At 40.2% G+C, this 20,490-nt stretch overlaps 1 protein-coding gene across 2 annotated transcripts in view; it reads right to left on the bottom strand.

The window, feature by feature from the left end:
• The window catches only part of TUSC3 (tumor suppressor candidate 3), a 125,825-nt gene extending 114,328 nt beyond the window's left edge, over window positions 1–11,497 (bottom strand). The window contains exon 1 of one of the 2 annotated variants that reach the window (XM_066236120.1): window positions 11,043–11,497. In XM_066236120.1, the coding sequence (XP_066092217.1) occupies window positions 11,043–11,177 (135 nt within the window). In that variant the 5' untranslated portion in view covers window positions 11,178–11,497. The remainder of the gene's footprint in view (window positions 1–11,042) is intronic. The other variant, XM_066236121.1, reaches the window with a different exon arrangement.
• Between the last annotated feature and the right edge of the window lie 8,993 nt (window positions 11,498–20,490).

Consider the following 20,490-nt stretch of genomic DNA (forward strand, 5'->3'; position numbering starts at 1 on the left):
CCATGAAATGTTTTCAACCCTCATTAAAATGATAACATCGGATCATTTACAATAACATGGATGGACCTTGATAACATTATACGGAGTGAAATAAGTAAATCAGAAAAAACTAAGGACTATATGAATCCATATATAGATGGGACATAAAAATGAGACTCAGAGACATGGACAAGAATGTGATGGTAACAGAGGGTGGGGAGTTGGGGAGGGAGCAAGAAAGGAGAGAGAGGGGGTGGGGGAGGGGAGGGGTACAAAGAAAACCAGATAGAAGGTGACGGAAGACAATTTGACTTTAGGTGAGGGGTATGCAGCATAATCAAATGTCAAAATAATCTGGAGATGTTTTCTCTGAACATATGTACCCTGATTTATCAATGTTACTGCATTAAAATTAATAAAAATAAGGTTAAAAAATGGATATTAAGGTATGAGGGTTGAAAGTCATCTTTGATCTAGCTCAACTCTCATTTTTTTAACTGAGAAAAATATTGTGGCCTGGCCTGTTGGCTCGGTGGTAAAGTGTCAACCTGGCACATGGAAGTCCCAGTTCCAATTCCTGACCAGGCATACAGAAGAAGTAACCATCTGTTTCTTCTCCTTTCCTTCTCCACTTTCTCTCTCTTTGTCTTTTCTTCTCCGATAGCCAGGGCTTGACTGATTCTAGCGCATCGGTCCCAGGCGCTGAAAATGGCTGAAAATGGCTCTGTGGAGTCTCCACTTCAGGCACTAAAAATATCTTGGTTACAAGTATGGCCCCAGATGGGCAGATGATCAGCCCCAGACAGGGGTTGCCAGAGGGATCCCGGTTGGAGTGCATTTGGGAGTCTCAATCTCCCCTCCTCTCACTTAAAAAAAAAATGGACTGTGACCCAGAAAGATGAGTAGTTTAACCAAGAAGACAGAGTCCAGAGTTAAAAGAGGTATAACCAAACCCTCTGGTATGGATTCCCAATTGGCCACACCATTGTCTTAGCTAAGAACAGATTCAATGAAAGCCCCTGCTGATAGCGATTACTAAGTGAAGACCAAAGGAGATCAAAGTCCAAATTAAAACAAAATGTGATGCGCGATACAACTTTCAGGAGTATGTACCTTCTGTGAGGCAAGGTAAACAAGTACATATGCGTACACCGAGTCACACCTGATGGGAAGAGCAGTAAGCTTGGAGTCAGAAGACCCATGTTTGGGGCACAGCTCTTTCCCTTACCAACTGTGTCACGTTGGCACAAAGATCCTTGAAATTAGTTAGGTTCTCTCACCTTGAAATGGTAACAATACCACTTGTTCAGAATAAATCTATGGAAAATAAATGAGATGATGCTATGATTTTAAAACTTCTCAAGACACCAGCCACTGAGATTTGCTTTGAAGTTATATAATCATTTTATATCTGATGAAAATATATAGGCAATCAAACTGCTGCATCCCAGAAGAGAGGGGAATCCTATTAAAGAATAGCTACTGAATCCCATGTTTTAGTCTAGACCAGTGGTTCTCAACTTTCTAATGTCGTGACCCCGCAATACAGTTCCTCATGTTGCGGTGACCCCAAACCAAAAAATAATTTTGGTGGCTACTTCATAACTGTAATTTTGCTACAGTTATGATTCGGAATGTAAATACCTGACATGCATTACATATTTTCCGATGGCTTTAGGTGACCCTGCCAGGGTCGCGACCCACAGGTTGAGAACCACTGGTCTATACACTGCAGAAAGTGAATTACATGAGTACACTGTTCTAAATACGCAGGGAGTACCATCATCTGATAGTGTAGTCCAGAGAAACACCTGGGAATGTGTACCAACGAGTTAGTTCCGAGGCCAAGATACTGATTGTTTACTAAATGATGGACAAAATATTAGCAATCCACTTTCCTTGTACAATATATGCATAAACATAAATACAAGGGAAACATACTGCTCTAAATCACTGTGTTTAAATACACAGAAAAAGATGAGATTGGTTTCAGTACTTGGTTTTAACGGCTCTAGTATCTAGAGTAAACCAGGCTATAAGTACGGTAGCACCAAATAGAGCCCAAAACTTCGGTGACTTCGATCCAGACAACAGTCCGGAGCAGGATTCGGGACAGCAGGGTGCCTCTCTGCTACCCATACGCTGATGACCGCTCTGCCACCAGCAGCAAACAGCTTTCCGGTCACTCTTTCCGTCATCAGTCAGACCAAAAGTGCTCTTATCAGTCAGGGTTCAGCCAGAACAGAAAGTGTTACACATCGCAAATTCACAGGTACTGAGTACAGGGATTAGAAGCGGCTGGGAACACCACTGGGGGGACAGAAAAACTAAGGAAGGAACGCAGTATGCACGGCCCAGCGGGCAGCACCACAGCAGCGATGCTCAGGTGCTCACCTGCAGCTCTGAGCTTTCCTGAAGGCTGCAAGGACCGGGGGCTACCACCGCTGGGCAGCTGTGATAGGCTGAACAGTGCCTGCCCACAAGATGGTCACATCCTAATCCCCAGAAACCAGGAGCATCTCATCTGACATGTTAACAGAAACTAGATAGGTGTGCCTAAGTAAAGGATCTTGAAAGGAAGAGATGACCCTACATTGGCCAAGTGGGCCCAATGCAACCAGTAGGGTTTTACAAGAGGGAGGCAGGAGGACCAGTCAGTAGCAGGTATGAGGATGCAAGCAGGAGGGCGAGGGATGAAAAGCAGGGATCGGGAAGAACACAGGCAGCCTCTGGAAGCTGAAGAAGACAGGAAATGGATTCTCCCTTCAGAGCTTTCCCAAGGGACCAGCTTTGTAGACACCTGACATTAGCTCTGGGAGGCAGATTTTGGACCTTTGATCTCCAGGACGGTAAAATAGTAAATGTGCCATTGTAGGTCAGCAAGGCTGTGATAACTTGTTACAGCAGCGGCAGAAAACTAATAGCATGCTCTCCTGATTCTACCTCAGCTCTTTCAGAACCGTGGCTTTCTCCTCCTTTCCTACCCTCTAAACCTCAGCGGCACAGCAGCATAGACCCTCGCAGGGACCCTCGTGATGCCATCAATGCAAATGAGTCCACAGGGCAGGGTGGTGGGACACCATCAACACCAGCCTGTGGCAGAGCTTCCCGGGCCAGGCTAGAGATGGCTCCACTCACCTCCAGGCACATTCCACTGCCCAGAACTCTGTCACGGGGCCCCGCCCACGTCAACTTAGAGGCAGCTGGAAATGTAGACTGTGCAAAAAATTGATGCGGTAAACAACTCTAGCACATCATCAAAAATATAGTAAAAAATCTGATAAAATCTGATAAAAATATGAAAGCCACAGCAGGAAAGCAACCGGAGAAGCAGTTCTCTAAGAGCTGTTGACAAATATTTTCGCAGTCATTGTGTATGCACAAACAAAAGTGGCTATTTAAAAGATGTATGTATCTTTCAAACCGCTATAGGATAATGACATATAAAGTGTCGATTTTATTAAGGCATTATCTTTAAATCTTACACTATTCAGACTTAGTAATGAGACTCTAGACAACAGATTACATCATTTACTTTTTATGATACCAGTCTGTTGGCAGCGGAATGAAGGCAAGGTGCTACTATGAATATTTCAAATGAGACAAGAAATCACTTTATTTTTATTTTTTATTTTAGCTGATAGAGAATTGTTAACTCAAAAACAATATGTCTGCCTCAACTTAGGAATCTCCTAAAATTCTCTATACTATTAATAAGCATAGTTTGGAAATGCAGGGTCCACTGCTCTGAGGCTAATAAAGAGCCATAAAAAATAAAAAATAAAAAAGCTGACTTAATATTCAACATACATTTCTTTCCTATTTTGAAACCACAGGTAAATATCTGACAGAGAAACAGAGGTTTACTAGCTAAGGGGTGGGGGAAGGGGGCATTTCTATAAAATCCTTAATTCTTTTTAATTTTTAATTGTTACTTTCCCCTGTGAAAAAGAAGATATCTATTACCCTTCCAGACTTCTTTATCAGTTTAATTGGTATCTTGAAGCTGCAAGGTAAGTAAGCTGTTTAAAATAATTCTAATTTCTAACTGCTTATTTTTGTGAATAACTCAGTACTATGCAATTTCAGAAAAGTTTTATATACTATCATACCTGCTTATGTTGACTTTACAAACCACCATTTAAATATACATAAAAATATCAGGAGTGTAAGCTTACCCCCTTTAGTAGACAGAACTCTAAAATAATCCGCAATGACCACATACCCTTATATAATTCCCTCTCCAAGAGTATGGACAAGATTGTGAATGTGATGGATAGCACCCCCATAATTAAGTTACCTATATGCCAAAGGAGTGCAGCTGTATAGTCCCTACTCAGTTACCTCTGATTTACTCAAAAGGGAGATAATATAGGGTGGGCCTAACCTAATCAGGTGGTCCTAACCTATTCAGCCTTTTCCAAGCAAGGATCAGAGAGGCGTTCATGCTGGCTTGCAGGAACCAGGTTGTCAACTGCCTATAAAGGGGGCCACATGGCGAGGACCTGAGAGCTCAAAGAACCTAGAGAACGTAGCCAGCAAGAGAATAAAAAATGGGTTCTATGACTGCCAGAAGTTAAATTCTGCCAACAACCCAAATGAGCTGGAAAGAGGACCCAGAGATGCAAATGAGAATGCCACACCTTCTGTTCAGCCTTGTGAATCCTGAATAGAAAACCTAGCTATGCCACGCTTCTGACCTATAGCAACTATGATAAAAATAAATAAATAAATAGAAAATGGATGTCATTTAAAGTCACTGAGTTTGCAGTAATTTGTTATGCATTGATAGAAAACTAGCATACAAACCCTCTTTGTATTTATATCCCATTTCTTAATGCTCCGAGTAGATTATTCATGTTAATAGGAGCATATAAGAGAGATGGAAAAACAAATTGCTAAGCAGTTTTATTACAGCTACCTCACATTCTCTATGAGATAAGATTCTTTTAGACCAGGGCGTTTTATATATGAATGATAACATCTCAGAAGAAATCCATGAGACAACCCTGGCTGGTAAATCACTTCAGTACTTAACCTCAGGCAGTAATTCTGCAATGACACCCCGACTATAAGAAAATGCTAGGAGCTTTTATCTCCAAAAATCTCTGAATCCTGAGACTCCTGCCTAGTTGTTACTGTGGCTCTTTTTCTAGTTCCTTCTTAGGTATGAAAGCTTACTGAAAAAATGATTATTACCTCTATTTGTTAATGGCTTTGATCATTTATAACCAGAAATCATACAGTATTGATGGATATTTTAATCAGAGAACTATGAATTGTTATAAATCACACTGGCTTACATCTCTTAAAATGACTCACAGCTGAAACAGTCGATAAGAAATTTAGCTAACATTAATACTGCTGAACAAAAGGCTGCAATTTGTAAAATATCAAATTTATCCAAGTTTTACAAGAGCATTTGAACAGAAGCAATATTCCATACATCTATGAAATACTGCAAAGACAAAAAAGTTTATCTGACTCATAAAAATGTAACATCGGAACACTGGTCTGAGACCTTGAAAGTAAGATGTGAGAAAAAAATGAAGGTTACCATTAACTGCCTAGTAATTTCTCATTTTAAGACTTCAATACTGCCCTGGCTGGTTGCTCAATGGATAGAGCATCCACCTGGTATATGGATGTCCCAAGTTTGATTCCTTCCTGGTCAGGGCAAACAGGAGAAGTGACCATCTGCTTCTCCCCTCTCCTCCTTTTCTACTTTCCCTCTTCCCTTCCCCTCCGTCTTCTCCTCCCACAGCCAGTGACTCAATTGATTTGAGCATGGCGCCAGGCCCTGAGGATGGCTCATTGAGCATGTCAGCCTCAGGTGCTGAAAATAGTTCAGTACTTGAGCATCAGCCCTAGATGGAAATTGCCAGTGGATCCCAGTCCAGGTACATGTGGAAGTCTGCCTCATTATCTCCCTTCCTCTCACAATAAATAAATAAATAAACAAACTACAATACTGTCACCAAATCAAATTGAAAAGCTTATGTAAAATTTTCAAACTCCCAATTAATTCCTTACATCTTACATATTAAATGTTCGTTCCTTTAAAGTCTTTGTCAAACCCTAGAGCTACTGGAATGGAAACCATTCATTCTCCTTACCTTCCATCAGGGACAAGGGTGGAGATAGCACCCTTTTAGTTCTGTATCCCCACATAAGAATTCCAGCTCCTTTATGAGCCAGACCTTAAAACTATACCATTACCTTGTTTAGGGTCCGTCATCTAATTAACTCTTGGTCACTACCCTTTATCGTCCCATTATTCTGAGTATTGAATGAACTCCACATAAATAATCTTACACACTGCCCTTTCAGCTCCATATCGCCATCATTTCCACTAATGAATTTCAACACTTCAGCCATCCACTACCAGGGTCTCATCTGTACTGACAGTAAACACAAATTCACATCAGTGCTACAGAGAAATAAGCACAGAGATCCAGCCATGTGAGCACAGAGGAGAAGTCCCTCCGAAACGGGAGGGAGGGATAACTAGCCTAAGTTATAGACAGGAGAGTTACACAAACGCTCGCTCAGGAAAAGCACTAAATAACATGCAAACAACTTTAGATTATATCTTACAGGCATTCCAACCACATTTAAACAGTGCTCCTCAAAGACAGAACTGGTCAGGGAAGCCTCTGGGGGTATCTTTAGCTGGTGTGGGGGAACAGGCAGTGAAAAAGTGACAAGCATGTAAAATAAACACTATTTTCAAAGTTAAATATAAATACTAAAATATTGTAGAAATAATTTATTTACAAGACATACCAAACGGAAAAAAAGATATACTGTTACATCGAATACATAACTTGAATTGTGTTATATGTGTGCATAAGGGTAAGCGTGGCCACACTCACACAGAATAAACCTAGGAATGTACTCAACAAAACAATTCTAGTGATTGCTAATTAGTGATGATATTATTGATGAGTTTTATTCCATTTTCTGCTTATCTATTTTCTAATTTATAACTGATGAACATACTGTTTTTTTTTATTTGGGGTATTAAATTTTTAATTTAATTTAATTTTTAAATTACAGTTCTTATTTGTGTAACAATAACTAATTTAATTAGTTTCAGGTGTATATAGCATATTAGTAGTAGTAGTTAGGAAGTTATATAACTTACTGATAAAGGCTTAAGACTAAGTGAAATGTGCCCAAATTTTGGCTTTGGCAAATAGGTAGATATATGAAAATGCTTTCATTAGTGTTAGGGACTGTAAGAAGTACAGTTTTGAGAAAAAAAAGATGGAACAGAAATTTACTTTCATTCTTAATTCATGTAAATAATCATTTTCTTAAAGAAAAGACAAACTATTATAACAGCTGCTTTTGATGATAGCAAAGTCAATAAGTCACTGGAAATAACTAAAGAATTTGAGCTCTTTTTATCTTATCAGAAGTGGTCATTACAGATCAAAACAATTCTAAATAAAGGTGATTCGGCAAGTTCTAACGACATAAGAAATAGAAACGCCATCAAAATAAAGAAATCTCATGAAGTACTAGAAGAGCGAATGATACACTACTAAGAGGCTAGTCTCCCAAAAAGTCACGTGACAACATGAATAAGGACTCAAAAATTAGTTTTTAATGACTGTATTCAATGTAATTAAGGAAAGAGATTATAAAAATCTCTAGTCAATTTTCTTTGCCTATTCACTTAACTATATCTCTTGCCTATATTCTTAGATAATATAACAAAACTAATTACTTTTTAATGAATGACAATATCTTCATTAAGGAACAAGTGTGTGTGTATGTGTGTGCGCGCGCGCACATCTATAAATACCACCAATTCTTCCATGATGCTAAATCTTTATTGGGAAGTTATTAAACAATGTAAGAATGTGGAATTCGTGGTGTTTCCTAATAAAATAAATAATAGAAAATTTACTCTAATAACTCTATAATTTATAATTACTATAAAGTCAGTTTATAGTTTATTTAGCAAAAATTTTAGTTCAAAAAATGTTATCACATTTTGGTAATATATATCATGTATAATGCTTTTGTTTAAATGAGAAACATATAATATGTAATAGCAACCAATTATTGTCATATTCTAGACACTGCATTAAGCACTTTATATACACAATTTTATTTAATCCCAACAACACTGAGATGTACATATTGTATTAGAATTTCAAAACAAAGAAACTCAGAAAAGTCAAATGTTGATCTGATGTCATACAATTAGACAAGAGCTGAGTTGTAACTGCACCATCCATTTTACTCAACAACCTATGATGGTAACTACGTATTATTGTCATAACTGTTACTTCCTAAAAAGTGACTAACATCCATTCTTCATTGCATCTCCTTAGTTGTTCATTGATTTCTTTCTCATATGTGCCTTGACAGTGTAGGGAGGCTACAGTACAGGGAGTAACCCCTTGCTCAAACCAGAGATCTTGGGCATCAAGAAAGCAACCTTTGGACTCAAGCCAGTGACCATGGGTCATGTCTCTGGTCCCACACTCAAGCCAGAAACTCCAGGCTCCAGCTGGTGAGCCCACACTCAAGGCAGTAACCTCGGGGTTTCAAACCTAGGTCCTCTGCGTCCCAGTCCGACATTCTATCCACTGCGCGACTGCCTGGTCAGGCATCCATTCTTGATTATAGGCTCAACTTTAGACTTCAAGTTGGCTTCTCCAGAATGAAGGATACATCACTCATGCCACATCCACTCTGGTACTTATGTCAGTAACACATAATGTAGTAAATTAAATTCCAACTGCCTTACTTTCTGATTCAATAGCATCAAATCTTATATGGGGTATGTAGTTCTAAACAGCAGAGAAAGAAGCCACAAATGATCAAAACAATCCCAGCACACCACTAGAAAGTACCACACTGGTAACCAACCACTTCCCAACTTTTCCAATAAAGAATGTTTTTCTTCCACTATTGTAAGAGATTCCAGTTTTTGAACTGAGTACCAGATAAAGAACTGAACAAGATTTATTTTGCTCTTCTTCTTCCTTAAAACAGATGTATTCTGAAATACCACAATATAATAAAGGCATACCTCAGAGTTATTGATGATTTGATTCCATATTACTGCAATAAAGTGGTCCTAGACTTTTTCCTAGTGGAGGGGCTTGCTTTTTATTTGTAAAAAAATGCAACATCTATGAAGCGAAGTAAATTGAAGTATGCCTATATTAGACTCTCCTATTTAAGAGAAATAAAAGTTGTTTTGGAAGACTCAACAATGTTTGTTTAAAAAATTAAACAATTTTTTTAATCCTCAACAATTGTCTTAATTTTTCATTAAAAATGTCAATGGAAATATTATCATACTTTATAATTATACTAGACTAACAAATATTTTTGTTTATTTTTTTGCCAGAGAGAGAGTCAGACAGAGGGACAGATAGAGACAGACAGGAAGGGAAATGAGACACATCAATTCTTCATTGCAGCACTTTAGTTGTTCTCATTGATTGCTTTCTCATATGTGCCTTGACCAGGAGGCTACAGCACAGTGAGTAACCTCTTGCTCAAGCCAGCAACCTTTGGGCTCAAGCCAGCTACCATGGGTTTATGTCTACGATCCCATGCTCAAGCCAGCGACCCTGCACTGAAGCTGGTGAGCCCGTGCTCAAGCCAGATGAGTCCATGCTCAAGTCGGTGACCTCGGGGTTTCAAACCTGGGCCCTCTGCATCCCAATCCAACGTTCTACCCACTGCGCCACTGCATGGTCAGGCTAGACTAACAAATGTTTTCACACAAGTAGTCATAATTGGAGATACTTTTTAGACTTCTGTTCAGTTTTTTCCTCCAACTGAAAGCTACTGTGATCACGGTGATCTTGCTAGGAGATGAACAGAATTTCTGTGGAGTCCCTGTTTTTTCATTGCTGTCTGCTGTAGTATACACACACACACACACACACACACAAAAAAAAAATTTAAGAAAAACTATAAAATCTAAAACTCTTGAAATGTAATATACAAATAACAACTGCTATCAGACCTATCTTTAATTTATATTTTAAATAGTTCTAACAATAGTTCTTTCCTAACCCTCTTACCAGAACTCCACCTAGAATTTTTTATGGCCCACTTTCATGTTAAAATGAAGCTAAAGGGAAGAAGTTAATATTGAGTTCAGAGTTGTTTCAGGCAAAGAGTAAAGAGAAAGAGAACCAGAATTATTTTCTATGTAAGGCTCTTTATTTGCTCTTCTCTACCCAGCTATCAAGAAAGTTGTAATATTTTTAAACCCAATTAGATTTTGAACCATGTGTAAAACTTCACCAGGAAAAAAAATCTTGAATTTTATTTATATATATCTAAATAATTCCTCTACAATGATACATAATTAGAAATTTCACTCACATTTCTAAAATAAATATTCTTCTGATCTGGCTAGATCGATTGAGTGACCAAGGTAAAGACGACAGAATACTGGAATTCACAGAAAACTAACTACACAACTACTTTCAATAGAATCAGTTGCTTCAACCCTCGCCCTCATCAAGGTTATTAGAGGACTAAGATTGAAATCAGACCTTTACAAATAAATTTGTATAACTTGAGAAGGTTACTCTCACAATTACACATTGAGAGCGACACAAGAAAATCAACATATAGTTATAAAACTGTATAATTCAGGACACAGAATACCGTACATTCTCAATATGCCCTGTGGCCTCTGGAAACGGGTAAGGAAGGGAACCTGCACGTAAGGCACAAATAGTTCTGTAGGTTTGCTTCTCCTAAAGGGTATTTTCACATCCAACACACTCAAGTGTCTCAAGGGCCCCACGGCCCTTCTGCAACTTAGCCAAGTTCAAAGGCACCTAGGGTGTAAAAGGTTTTGGATGCTTAGCTGTTTTCTGAGAAAGCACAGGGCTACGCCCCGCTCACCCCTGCGGAAGACTGTGGGACCCAAAGGCCTCGCCCAAGGCTTCCCGCCCACTCGGCCGGGTCCCAAGGCCGTCCCCGCCCACGCGCTGAGGCCCGCTGCCTAGCAACGCGGCCCGCCCCAGCACGCCCCAGTCCTGGGTGAAGGCCACGGGAATTCATTCTACCTCTTTTTTCTTCTGTCCTCCCCCGAGCTGGATGCACAGGAGCAGCAGGAGGAGGAGAAAGGGAAAGCCCCCGGTGGGCAGGTACCGCCGCCGCCCCGCCTGCCTCCGGCGTGAAGGAGCGCCCCTGGCCCCCATCGCCGCAGGGCAGTGTCTCCTCCACGCTCGGTAACCGTGCGCGCCCAGCTCCTCGCGCACCTACGCCCGCCGCCAGCCGCCGGGAGCGCCCGCCTGGGCCCTCCCTCGTGGTGCCCGCGGCTTCGCAGGGGACCCGCGCGGCAGCCGCAGACACGGAGGAGGAAACTGACAGCGCATCCGGTTCACGCGGAGCGGGGACCTGGAAAAGGCCGGGAGGGGGCAGGAAGTGGGCGTGGCGAGGGAGCGACCCCCGCGCCACCCGCCACCCCGCTGCTGCGCTCTCTGCCCGCGTTTCCGACGCCCGCGCAGGAGCAGGGTGTCTGCCCGCTGACCTGACCCAGGCTGTCCTCCTACTGAAGCCGCGCTCGCTGCTGGGAATATGCGGGACCTGTGCTGCCAGCGCTACCTGAAACCACAGACAGCCCTGTGTCTCCTTGGATGGTGCAGAAGAGATTTGAGGAATTAGTAAGGACCTGGCCGCTCTAGCCAAGGGCTGTCTCCTTCCCAGGGGTACATTTTTAGGGACACAGCCCTCTGAAGCCCTTTGACATAATCCAGAGCCCCTGGTGGCATAGTAGCTAGCCACCCATAACTTCACCGCTGTTCTTGCAGCCCCCATTGAAGAGCCAACCTGCCCTTGGTTGAGACCTTGGCTCATCCACTCAGCATTCATGGAGCGCCAAAGTGCAGAGCACTGTAGTGGACACTTGGAATGAAAAAGTGAACCCTTAATTCAGTCCCTGCTCTGAACATTTTAAGAACAAGAGCAACACCCTGTTTATTGAAGAATTGATATGTTCTAGTGCTTTTTCTGTACCCTTTTCTTCCTCTACCTCAAGGTTTTTTTCACTTGGATCGTGAACACATTTGATAGTCTGATGAAGCCGGTTGACCCGGTCTTAAAGTAGTACTTATGAATGCATAAATGAAATATATACATAAGATTCTCTACAAATCGATTATAATTAAATACCATCATCAAAATTAAATGGCAGTCAACCAACATTTGTATTTTGGCAATATTGGAAAGCAATGTAGATGTGTGAACTGATGTATAAACATTCAGACTTCACAGTGTAAGATTGACCAAGAGGCACAGAATTGGGAAACACTTGGCCAACTCAGTGACATGAGGGTGGAAGATAAATTCTGCAATCATACACGTTCTAGCAGCATATCTAACAGCTATTTTAGTATATATGGTTATTTTGAAGTAGTGATATCTATTTTGAAATATCTGCTACCATTGTGCTGTAACATGAAAATGTGTCGTTTCTACAAGAAGCAAAGCCATATGAACTTCTAATACTACCGTGTTTTGTTGCCCACCTTCATGATTGAAGAAAAGATTGTCATGAAAGCTTAATAGAAAAAGGATTTTTTTTCAATTGAAGGTTCACAGGTACTCTAAAATTTCATAAACTCCAGATTAACAACTCTTACTCCACAACTACTCTATTAGATAAATCCTATTACAGCAATTTTCAGATAAAGAAATTAATGCCAGCAGATCTAACTCAAAGTTGTAAAACTAGAAAAGAGTATAGAGCAGGTATTTGAATGTTGGCAGTCTAGCCTCATAGCCCTTCTTATATACTGTGCCACGCCAGCTTTGTAAAAGGAATTCACGAATAATTCTCTCTATCCCTCAGGTTTTTGATTCCCCACTCTCCTGTGAGAGACTTTGCCCATAGAGTTACCAGAACAGGCCAGGATTCGTGTTTCCCATCACTGCCAGTCAATCACAGAAATGGATCTGAGTGATACAAGAGTGTCTTTTATTCAGATTGCTACAAACTGAGAAGGCAGAGGACTCCTGTCCAAAAGAACCGCCTCCACACTCTCCTGCTGCTGGCTGTCTTTATAGGGTTCAGGGGCTGTTAGTAATGGTGCGAGGGGCAAAGTCCATGCAGTTAGTCACGTAGCAGTGTGTGGGAGGTGGGAGTCTGGGTCTGCTGGAGTGCCTCCCTGGAATGTCCTTCTGACACTGGCACAGGTCTCTCTGGTGTCCTTGAGGTTCTTCCAGGATGGCCAGGGCCTGGCGCCTCTGGCAGCCATCCGTGCCTCTGGGAACTTTCTGCAAGGGAACTCCCTGCATTTCTTAGATAATAAAATAAAGATTAAGGTTTGTGAACTAAGCTTCTAGTTATCTACAGTGCTGTAACCCCTTACAGGAAATTCTGTGACCGAGCCCTCATAAGAAATTATCGTAATTTAACCCCTTACATAATCTCCTATTGATTACAACTAAAAGCTACCATTACTAAAGCCAAAATTCTAACTTTGGGGTTCTCCTATCAATAGCAGTTATCACTCACTAAAGAATAGCTTCCTGTGTTCGTGAGATTTGTAAAATGTGGCCTCAAATTTTTCTATTTGAAGATGAGTAAATTTGTGATCTGTATCGGCTATACATCTTCACAGATCAGCCCCTTTCTCTCCCAAACGGGTCTTAATTTCTTTATTGCAAGTACAAGGGGTCCTCGGGTTACAACACTCCCATAAAAACTTTTAAAAATTGAGACGTGAATGTTTCGGCTTATGCAGCTGGCATCATACTTACAAACTATGTGGGCGCAGTAGTTTGGTTGTGCACAGTGGAAGAATACACAATATTCTTTCGCTGTGGCTTAGTTGTGTTTTTATGTTCTATATTATAATTTTATGACTATGTTAGGATAGGTGACTGAGGCTAGGGTGTATTTCGACTTACACCAAAATTCGGGTTATGTCACTGTTGTAGGAACAGAACTGTGTGGTAACCTGAGTACTCCCTGTAATGGTACCACCATCCCCATAATTAGAAACCAAAGTTCAGAGCCTCACAGCTCCTGCCATTCTCTCCAACCATGCTGTCACCTATATTTGGTTTTGAAGTTCCTCTGACCCCAGTGTCTCAGGAATATGACTTCCTGTAATAATTTTGTAGCTCTAGTATTTTTAGGAAGACGTTAGACAGAATTCTTAGTCCGTCCTCGTTCCCTAGCAGTCTCACCATTCTCCTCTACCAGCCTAATCCAAGCTTCTTAATCCTGCCTCTTACATGCTATTCTGGGTAAAGCTGCTGGCGATCCTTTTAATACATAAGTCAGTGCAATTTATTTTCTTTCTTTAAGCACAAAAAGCGGTTTTTTCTCTGCCCTCGGGATGCTACATTATTTTGCACGGGACCCCTTTCCAACTTCATTTCCTATTTCTTTTTTTTTGCACTTTCTAACTCTGTTCCAGCCAGGCTCTCCTTCTTGTTTTCCTCACATATGTCAAGTGTACTCTGCCTCTGGTCTCCATAGTGCTGTTCTAATTGGTGAAGCTCATTTCAGAAGAGTGAGATGTTCACATGACATGCTTGATCATTTTAGTCAGGTCGAGGCCTAGATCTCCTAAACTGTTATCTCATCCCTCAGACCACCCTGTCTAAAAAATAAACTCTTTACCCTTCACGTCTGCCCCTTTAACTTTTTTATAGAACTGATCAGTACCTGACATCATGTTCTTGTTTTCATTTATTTTAGTCTCCCTCATTAGGATTTAAACTCAAATTGACAGGGGCTTTATATCCACACTGTCCAGAACAATCCCTGTTTTATACTTTTTATAGTACCCATCACTCACTGACATCATGCTTTTGTATTCATTTATCGGTCTTTTGCCATCAGAATGGAAACTACAGGAAGGCAGGGGCTTTATTTTCTTTATATTTGCATCAGTACTACACGGAGTGGTGTGTTTGTTGCATCTCTGGGTGAGTCCAACCATTTTCTGTTTATTCCCAAAAGTACAGGGCTGATTGTAGTTTTATTTCTAAAAGCCTTAAGCTGGAAAGAGATCAAACACCCATCAACAGTAAAACAAATATACAGTAATATTATATAACTCTAAAAATAAACTAATGACATCTATACACAATAAGGATGAATTTTAAAGATCCAGACACAAAACTAATGTATTGGGGTATGTGGGAATAAATGAACACCAAACAAATGAGAACAAATGAAGGCTGTTTATTTGTTCAGAGCTTGCTATAACAAGGGAGTCAGCCACCATCATCTGAGTTTGGATGAAGACAAAAGCATGCAGAGGAGTAAAAAAGATTAACAGTACAAAAAAGGGAAAGGCTTCAGGTGTTCCCTGATTGGAGACTCTTAGCACGGGGACCCACAGGCAGGCTAACAAGAAGAATATCTTCTGTAATTGGTTAGTGGTGCATGTTTGGTCCTAAGTTGGAAACAGGGACCAGAATTAGGGAAGAAGTCAGTTATTTATCAAGTTCTGGCCTTTGGCACTAACTATTATAGAGGTTACTTTTGGATGCCACCTGAGAATGGGGCCGGGTTGCCAGAACCAACCATGTGATTGGAGGGTTGGAACTTTCTGTCCCCCTCCCTGACCTCCAGGGAGGTCAAATGGGCAGCAGTTTGAATCTGTTGCCCGTGGGCAATGTTGTAATCAATCAGTCATGGCTAGGTAATGAACCCTCCATGAAACTTTGAAGGACTTGGTCCGAAGAGGTTCTGGGTTGGTGACACATAGATTCCAGGAACATGGCATGCTTGGAGGAGGCCTGGAAGTTCTGTGCCCTGTCCCCACATCCTGCCCTCACCTTTGCTTCCATCTTCCTGTTGCTGAGTTATATTCTTTAAAGTAACTTGGCAGTCCAGTAAGTAAAGTGCTTCTCTGAGTTCTGTAGGCCACTATAGCAAAACACTTTAATGCAAGGAGAAGGTCGTTAGAACCTCCAATCTATTGCCAGTTGCTCAGAAACACAGGTGTGAGGATTTGTAAGAATGTCAAAGGCCCTGGCTGGGTGGTCAGTGGATAGAGCTTCTCCTGGCGTGCCAAGCTGGTGAGTTCCATCCTCAGTCAGGCACATACAAGAAGCAACAAATAAGTGTACAACTAAGTAGATAGAGTATTGATGTTTCTCTCTCTCTTTCTCTCTTTCCCTTCCCCCTTCTCTCTCTCATACTCTTAAATGAATAGAAAATTTTTTTAAATCAACATCTAAAAAAAAATTTCAATATCATGACGTGGGCCCATCATTTGGATTTTTGCTGCTTATGCTCTGAAGCTGTTTTCAAGGTTTAACTTTGCCCTTTTGGGCACTGAAACCACCTGCGAAGCAAGCCGCTTCCCTGTGCCGATTGTACTGTCTGAGCAATTGTACCCACTGCGTGGTTGATAAGCACCACTCTCTGCGCTAGAACTGCTTGGCCAAGAGCCCTTGTTTTGTGAGCCTGAGCTGAACCTAGGACTTGGATGAATGTTTACTCCTGTGTTTCCTATTGTTCTTACCATTGAAAGTTTACATTTGCCCCCACCAATCAGAAAATGAATAATGTAAGTTTATAACCTCATTTCCCTAGCAACCATTCTCTTTAATGATCATCATCTGCAATTTATGATTTCTTAAAATCCCTGCCTTCCTACACACCCACCCCCATGTGGGAATGCGTCCTCCAGCCATCCAAGGGTTACATTCTCTGATTTGCGAATCATCTTCTTGGCAAAGTATTCCCCCCAATATTTCCAGTACCCACCTGGCACCGTACTAGTTATTAAAATATTATTGGCCTGCGTTTCCTATGCTGCATTTTACATCCCCATGACTATTTTGTAACAGCCAATTTGTACTTAGAAATCCATTCACCTTTTTCACCCAGCCCTCTAACCCCCGTCATCTGACAACTAGCAGCTTGTTCCCTGTATCTAGGAGTTCTTTCTTCTGTTTTGAATGTTCATTTATTTTTTTTTTTAGATTCCATGTATAAGTGGATTCATATGGCCTTTGTATTTCTCTGATTTATTTCACTTAGCATAATACCCTCTAGGTCCATCTGTGTTGTTGCAAAAGGTGAGATCTCATTCTTTTTTATGGCTAAGCAATATCCCATTATATGTATGTACCACCACTTCTTTGTCCACTTAGGTTGCTCCCGTATCTAGGCTATTTTGAATGGTGCTGCAATGAACATAGTGTTTGCACTGGATATTCCCAGAGTGCACACATAACAACAAAATGATTTTTCTAATCTGTCACTCTGTAAAATTTCTCAAGCCCCAGAAAAAAAAAAGAGGGAGAGGGACAGAAATAGAAAGGTAAGAAGTAGGAATACAATTTCAGACAAACAGTAAATTATCATTTGTAAAGGGCTTATTATCTCCTATCTTCAAAGAGAGGAGACAAAGTTTGGATATTGGAAACCTGTTTTGACATATTTACACACAAAAGACAGAAAGAGCTCTTGAAAATATTTTTTTGTAGAGACAGAGAGACAGATAGGGACAGACAAACAGGAAGGGAGAGAGATGAGAGATGGGAAGCATCAACTTGTAGTTGTGGCACCTTAGTTGTTCATTGATTGCTTTCTCATATGTGCCTTGACTGGGGGGCTACAGCAGACCGAGTAACCCCTTGCTCAAGCCAGCGACCTTGGGCTCAAGCTGGTGAGCCTTGCTCAAAGCAGATGAACCCATGCTCAAGCTGGCCACCTTAGGGTTTCGAACCAGGGTCCACTGCGTCCCAGTCTGAAACTCTGTCCACTGTGCCACTGCCTGGTCAGGCGAATCCTTAACAATTTTATCAGGCCATAACATTTAAAAACCAGGGTTCATGGAACGTGAGGTTTAGAAGTGAAATGGAAGAGGAGTCTTCTAATAAAATAAAATATCTCTCTGTTGTTGAACAGACAATATATTTGTGTTGCTCCCCTTTTTCTTGCAAAGGAGCTGTTAAATAAACACCTTGCTAATGTCAAAAGTCTCTCCGGTAGACATTGCAATTTCAAATTGTCTCTAGGAAATGTCACTAGTCAGAGGGTAAGTCTACCTTACATTTAGAAAACATTCAGGAAACCGGATTTTGGCCTGAAAGAGGTAGAGTTTTAGATTGAGAAATTCCCATGAGAACTCCAGCCGTCAGTAAGGCAGGACTTGTGCAAACTTGTGTCTCTAGAACTTGCCATGATTGGGGCCCAGACAACCCTCCCCCCAGACTCAGGGCCAGGTGTCCCCAAACTACGGCCTGCGGGCCGCATGCGGCCCCCTGAGGCCATTTATCCAGCCCCCACTGCACTTCTGGAAGGGGCACCTCTTTCACTGGTGGTCAGTGAGAGGAGCACTGTATGTGGCGGCCCTCCAACAGTCTGAGGGACAGTGAACTGCCCCCCTGTGTAAAAAGTTTGGGAACCCCTGCTCTGGGCAGAGGAAGCTAAATAAATCACTTTTCACATGACTGAGAGAAAGCTCATTTTGAAATAGTGACTTGAAGCACTTTTATCCAAAGAACACCAGTGTGAGGACACCTTCTGAATTCCTCCTTCCTCAGCACTGGCTTAAGGACAGACTGTCAGGACTATTTCTATCACCTTCTGTTTAGACTTCATCCTAACACTACTTCCCACAGTATTAAATTAAAAACAGTTCTTTTTATTCACACTGTTTAATGGCACTTATAAACATCTATTATATATAATATTTTCATTACTGTTTGATTCCTGCCTTAGAACTTTTATCAGTCAATTTGAATTAATATTTAAAACACAGTATAAAAGAATAATCTAGTAAAAGATTTATGAAATAGAATAATAGTGCTACACAATACACACATGTGTCTGAAATTACATTTCAGACCTTATGTTTGTGTCTGGGTTATTTTCAAGACAACTTCCAGCACATGAGTTGATTATTTTGGGCATTTGGTTATCTCAAACAGCATTTTGCTTATTTGATCAACATAGTCCATATACCTGGAGATGGCAGCGGAACTTATATTAGGGTCAAAAAATATCACTTCAAAGAACTGTTCATTGGTTAACTGAGGGGGGCATGGTAGAGGGCATTATTTTCTAAAAATTTTTATATTAGATGCTCTGAGGTCAAAGTTTCAAGACTGACTACTGTTTGTCAGAGTGCAGCCTGAGCTTTCTAGACGCACTAAGAACATTTAATTTATCTTAATGAAATTACATAGAAAGAAGCTAGGGATATAGACAAGTGATTGAAGCTATTTAATTCAAGCAATCTGTAGCAATTTCTTTTGAAAGGAAAAGACTCCAAGAGGGTCACGGAGTGTGTAAAGAGTATCTCTGAGATTCTTGAAATAATTGAAGAAGTGTTCTACAGAGCCAGGAAAATATTGGACAGGAAACTATGCAGCCAGGTGAACAGAAGAGATAATTTCTCTATCCTTCTTATGCCAAACAAATTGTCTGAGCTTGGACAGATGTGAGTTTGCTGCAGAATATTTAACAGTCTTATTTTGATTTGTGATTCTCATGGCTTAAAAATGCTATAATTTGTTAGTGAATAATTTACCTTATTTTTACTTCCAATTATCTTTCCTTTTGAATTTATATATATGTGTGTGTGTATGTGTGTGTGTGTCTGTGTATATACACATATATATATTAAAAGTTTAAATTAAACTTAAAATTAATGAGTAAACTATATATTGAATCTCCAAATACATCACTTTCTAATTTATCTTTTGACCTCATCAGTAAGGCATTTTATATGATTCTTCTATACATATGCCAATATTTCATTTTACCAAATAAATGTTCATTTAACCATGTTATTTTCAAGGAATGAAATAATGAGTCATTTTTTATTTTTAACACCATGAACGATGAGCTGAGTAGTATGAGTTATTTTTTTCATATTAACAAAAGTATTACATTGAATTTATAATCAATCGTTAAGTTTTATTGGTAGAATATTATAACACATTCAATTGGTTTCCTGCAAGAGTTCATCATATATTCCAGGAACTAAATTAGTTTTTGAGAAATATGTCAAAAGATATTACTCTGGGTTAAAAGGCAGGGCTTGCCAAGAAACTCTAAATTTAAGTGCCACAATTTATTAATCAATGGGGTTTTTAATCTACAGTGATTTTATTACTAAAAATTATTTTACTCATTAAAAGTATATAGAAGTTAATATAGGGTACAAAAGGGGAATGTATAAAGAATATTTTTTAAATGAGGAAAAAAGCACTTTAAGTCAGGGATTTATTTTATCCAATGATATTGAAGCTGTTGCTCATATGGTGCTTAGCGAGTGCAGAGTGTGTCCAAATGAGAGTACAGCCAACTCCAGGTGCATGCAGGCTTCCCAGAGAAAGGGGTTCATCATACTTGAAGAACAATTTTAAATCAACAAGCTCTGTTTTTTCTTTATCATTAAATAAACATACCAATAGTGTATATTATCAATCTGCAAATTATAGTAAAGCTTTAGTAACCTGACATGATTGAAAATGAAGAACTCATCCCTCTTCTCACTTAAAAAAATAAAAAGGAAACAGCAAAGT

Source organism: Saccopteryx bilineata, chromosome 6 (genome assembly GCF_036850765.1).
Source record: "Saccopteryx bilineata isolate mSacBil1 chromosome 6, mSacBil1_pri_phased_curated, whole genome shotgun sequence".
NCBI lineage: Eukaryota > Metazoa > Chordata > Mammalia > Chiroptera > Emballonuridae > Saccopteryx > Saccopteryx bilineata.